This window comes from Limulus polyphemus, unplaced genomic scaffold (genome assembly GCF_000517525.1).
Source record: "Limulus polyphemus unplaced genomic scaffold, Limulus_polyphemus-2.1.2 Scaffold2335, whole genome shotgun sequence".
Taxonomy (NCBI): Eukaryota; Metazoa; Arthropoda; class Merostomata; order Xiphosura; family Limulidae; genus Limulus; species Limulus polyphemus.
In genome coordinates this window covers 160,764-165,512 of record NW_013667945.1, presented here as the reverse complement: position 1 = coordinate 165,512, position 4,749 = coordinate 160,764, and the positions used below count along the sequence as shown (strand labels likewise).

At 29.9% G+C, this 4,749-nt stretch overlaps 1 protein-coding gene across 3 annotated transcripts in view; it reads left to right on the top strand.

Annotated features, from left to right (window-relative positions):
• Positions 1–4,749, top strand: part of LOC106466661 (sentrin-specific protease 1-like) — a 32,662-nt gene that overhangs the window by 21,351 nt on the left and 6,562 nt on the right. For all 3 annotated transcript variants that reach the window (XM_022394723.1, XM_013926954.2, XM_022394724.1), the window contains exons 8-13: positions 1,349–1,397; positions 1,826–1,891; positions 2,434–2,518; positions 3,378–3,410; positions 3,935–4,016; positions 4,479–4,621. In XM_022394723.1, the coding sequence (XP_022250431.1) occupies positions 1,349–1,397; positions 1,826–1,891; positions 2,434–2,518; positions 3,378–3,410; positions 3,935–4,016; positions 4,479–4,621 (458 nt within the window). The remainder of the gene's footprint in view (positions 1–1,348; positions 1,398–1,825; positions 1,892–2,433; positions 2,519–3,377; positions 3,411–3,934; positions 4,017–4,478; positions 4,622–4,749) is intronic.

The following is a 4,749-nucleotide window of genomic DNA, read 5'->3' as shown; positions in this document are numbered from 1 at the left end:
ACTGAAGTCCACTTTATTATCCCATGTAACTAGTGATAGTATAGAACTGAAGTCCACTTTATTATCCCATGTAACTAGTGATAGTATAGAACTGAAGTCCACTTTATTATCCCATGTAACTAGTGATAATATAGAACTTAAGTCCACTTTATTATCCCATGTAACTAGTGATAGTATAGAACAGTTTGCTTATTTGCAAGTTGCATCAGAGCTGCTACTTAAAAATAAGTCTAAGCTATACAGACTAACTGGTGTTGGAAGATCTATTCTTTGAGTTATTTGTTTTAGGAATGCAACTTGCAATTGATAAAATCATTATGTAGTTTCATGTGATGCTACAGTACGTTTGGATTTCACATGTATTTACTACCAAGCTGAACATGGTGTTTTATAAAATATTCATACCTATATATATAGAACAGGGTTTATGTGTTGCTAATTTTTGCAACCCTTGCCTTTGAAAACACTTTCAATGAAGTTGGTTAATATTGAACCACACTTACGTCTAATGTTGACTGGTAACTGAATTACCTGAGGTAAAAGTGCAGTATCACAACACTGTAAGATAAATAACAAGTACAAATAATCAAAACATGTAACTATATACGTACGTAATTAAATGTTTTTCTGTTGGAGGATGGATGATTTTACAAAGTCACACAGTTCTTGTCCTTGAAGTATGTAATTTACTAGAATTATATGATCTAGACAATAGTAATATAATTAATGACTGCAGTAATGTGTTTTAGTATAATTAGATAACAATGAAATTTTTTTAACTTGTAAACAAATTAATGAAATAGATATGTTGTTAATCAAAAACTTGCTTGGTACTGCAAGCAGACCAAAATTTGAAAATCATGGAATATATAATCTTGTTAATAGGCTAGACAGTAATAAAATTTGTTCCAGTTGTGTTTTGTGTGAGCACACTTCTGGTAAAACCAAACTTGTACTCTCTCTCTGTAGTTCACCTGATTATTAACAATTACGAGCAATATTTCGATGAACGTATAGCCATTGTTAAACTTCTTGTAAGCAATGTCTGTGATTTTTATGATTTCTAGAATTGTATCTTTTTAGAACACCTTGTATTTTAATGAAAAGCCGTTTTCAATCTTCTCACAGTCTTTCTTAACTACTACGTATAGAATTTAAGAACTTTTATGCAGGAATAATTAAGTAATAATTCGTATAATTTGACTGTTGTTCCAGCAAGTTTTTAAACTTCATTGTGTGATAGTTATAATTGAAGAAATCACTTAAGGAAATTGTCAAATAATGGTTCAGTTTTTTCACATGCTTATGTCACAGTTTGATTGAAACATCGTGTATTTTCTATCTGTAGAATCCAAGGACAGCTCTCTCCTAATGACTGATATCCAATCTCCAGAGAGGTGAGAGATTTTTAGTAAGAATTTTCATACTAAATTCAAATATAAATGTCGTATTTATTAATCAATTTTTGTTAATCAATCGGGATAATATAAAAATGTAATTCTGTTTTTTTATAAACGGTATGTTTGTAACAATAGTTTTTTGATCTAGCATGTGTTCCTAGTCTTTGTAGTTTAGCGTACAATGAAATAAATAATTCAGTTTCTTACGATCTAACGTAAGGAAGTAAGTTTTAATGCAGTAGTTTTGAAACATTAACTGTTTTTATTAAAACGGGATGTAAAATCTTTTGTCCCTCATTAAAAGTTAAGTTTGACTTCTATGTTGTATTTAGTTATGACTTATAGTTGCATGTCCTACTGAACAGTTAATACATTCTTATCTTTTTAGTTTTTTCAAAATACGGTTGTTTAATACTTCTTTTCAGAAACTCTTCTACTATCCCCTATTACAAAAGTTGTCCTTTCTTCTCTCCTAAGTGGCTGGAAGAATTGTAAGTGATTTTCAATTAACATATTTGTGTTTCATGCATACGTTACTCAAAATTAGAAAGAAAAAAAAACATTGAAAGTGCATTGCTTTTATACAATTTTTTTTTTTCAAACTTTTGATACAAAATAAATATATTTCTCAAGGACAGTTTCACTATAAGGTTTCATAAAACATTTACAAAAACGAGTGCCATTCTGGGGGCTCAGTGGCGAATGATGGCTTGTAATACTAAAAAAATTGGGTTTCAATACCTGCAGTGGACAAATTACAGATAACCCATTTTGTAGCTTTGTGCCTATCAACAACCAAACAAAAACGAATACTACACATGTGTAAAGTAGTTGATAGATGCATGCGATATAAAATATTAGGTAGTAGTTGTTGTTTTTTTTGTAGGAATTGGAATACATAATGTGGATAAATGACCTTTATTTAATTCAACACTAAATAATTGGTATAACACCGTAATCTTATTGTATTTGTATTCTACTCGCTACTGTACAAAAATTTATAGTAACAATTCCAAATACAATTGTATTCCAGAAAATGTTCCTTGTCGAGCAAATCTAAGGAACGAGAAGATTTTCTTTTAGCCAAAGAGAGAAAGCTCCAGGCACTACAAGAACAGGTATTTTTATATTGTTTCTATCCTAGGTATTTGCTGGTGTTTACATAATTTCAGTTAGCTCTTGTTGCTCTGCTTATGGTACGTGTTATACTTCGATTGCCAGCAGCCGTTTTTTTCCCCATCGTGACTTGTTAGTTGTATGGTTTCTCATTAAGACTATATATAAATAACATGTCTTGATACGTAATTAACAGTGATTAATATTTAACCCAAGGTAACTATTGATAAGACGTCAGATAACAATTCTAGCACCCATGTCTTTGTGTAGTTTATTAGGTATCTTTTTATCAGTATATCTTCTCCAAACTCATTATCTGTGTAACCCTTTAAGTAGTACTATCAATTTCTGAAATTCAAAATATTAAATCTTCCTACGTTAGAAGTATTTTACAAGGAGTGTAACCATGTAACTAAAGGAGTGTAACCATGTAACTAAAGGAGTGTAACCATGTAACTAAAGGAGTGTAACCATGTAAATAAAGGAGTGTAACCATGTAAATAAAGGAGTGTAACCATGTAAATAAGGGAGTGTAACCATGTAACTAAAGGAGTGTAACCATGTAAATAAAGGAGTGTAACCATGTAACTAAAGGATAACTGTTTAAGATAATTGTCCTTACTCGCCACCAGTTTGACTATTTGAAAAAAAAATATCATTAACGGAAAAAAGTGATGAAAATGTAATATTACATCTTGCTTTAGATGTTTAAGAAAATAATTTTACAGAAAAAATATAAATCTGAGTAATATACGTATTTAAAACTGATATTTTTTGCATCATTTATTTTATGTCTTAGAGAGAAAAATAATTTACTTGTTTATAAATAAAAATTGTAAACTGTTTTTGTTAATCATACAGAGGGAAGCAGAAAATGCAGCTTGGGAAGAGAGGGTAGGTTTCCTTATAATTTTCCCTAGTTCAGTATGAATATACAATAAACCTGTATTTTATAGTACAGCGTGCATAATCTTTGGCAACTGGTAGTTTTTTTGCTGAACATAATTTTAAAAAAATATTATAATTAATTTTAATAGAGCAATAAAAAAAATTTTCTTCTTGACTTTTTTTTAGTATATATATATCTTTATGTCTGTTAACGTTTTTTACAAACTAGCTGATTTTTCATATTTAACCGTATAAAAAACAGTGTTCAATAGAGATATTATCATTTAGACAAAAACAAAGCAAATAAAAACTGTCATTGTTTTATGTATTTTTTAACCATAACCTTATAATATACCCTATTGAAGGGTTGTTTAGCAACTAAAAAGTTCTTTGTTGACACGTATTTGATAATAATACTTTGTCAAGTATAATACAATAATAGTTTGTAGAAGTGGTGTTCTTCAAACCAATCAAATATAGCTAGATTGTTAACTAAGGTTTTGAAGTGATATTACAAATACTTTTTGTAGCTGAAGAAAAAATTGGAGCAGGCCCATATCGCAGCACAAGAAAACTGTGAAGAGGAGGAAGACATTAGCAAAGATTTTCCTGGTGTGTGGTAATTTAATTCTTCCCTTTACTAAAACAAAACTGTTTTATTGATATTCTTGTAAGAGATATTTCACAAAGAGCCTGTTTGATTGTGTAAGAGGACTTTTGAAGTAGTAACGATTCATTCAAATTTAAAGACAGGCCTGATTGTTGTCATTATTTAAGAACGAAATTTCACACTGCAAGGTCTTTGATTTCTGAATTCACTTTTCGGTTATACATTCGTTTCTTTATTTATACCCGTATTTCTTTTTTACAATGTTTAAAAGAAGGTGGATACAAAGAACCAATGTTGCAATAAAAGTATCACATTTTCAAGTAGGGAAATACATTATTAACGTTATTTTCAAATAGCCAGCTCTTTTTAATATAAGGAATAAGTTGTAGTTTCACAGTTTTATGATTTACGTGTTTCTAGAATAGTAGTTTGGTAAGGTAATAGATAAAATTGATATGTTACAGAGCTTACTGATGAAATGGAGAGGCTTGTGGAGGATGCATTAGAACCAGTTCCTCCTGATGAAGTGCTTGTTGAAGGTTTCCGGTTATCTATTACCAGAAGAGATATGGAAACATTAGCAGGACTTAATTGGTTAAATGATGAGGTAATTTTATAACACATTGTCACTTTGGTTCAGTTGGTTAAATGATGAGGTAATTTTATAACACATTGTCACTTTGGTTCAGTTGGTTAAATGATGAGGTAATTTTATAACACATTGTCACTTTGGTT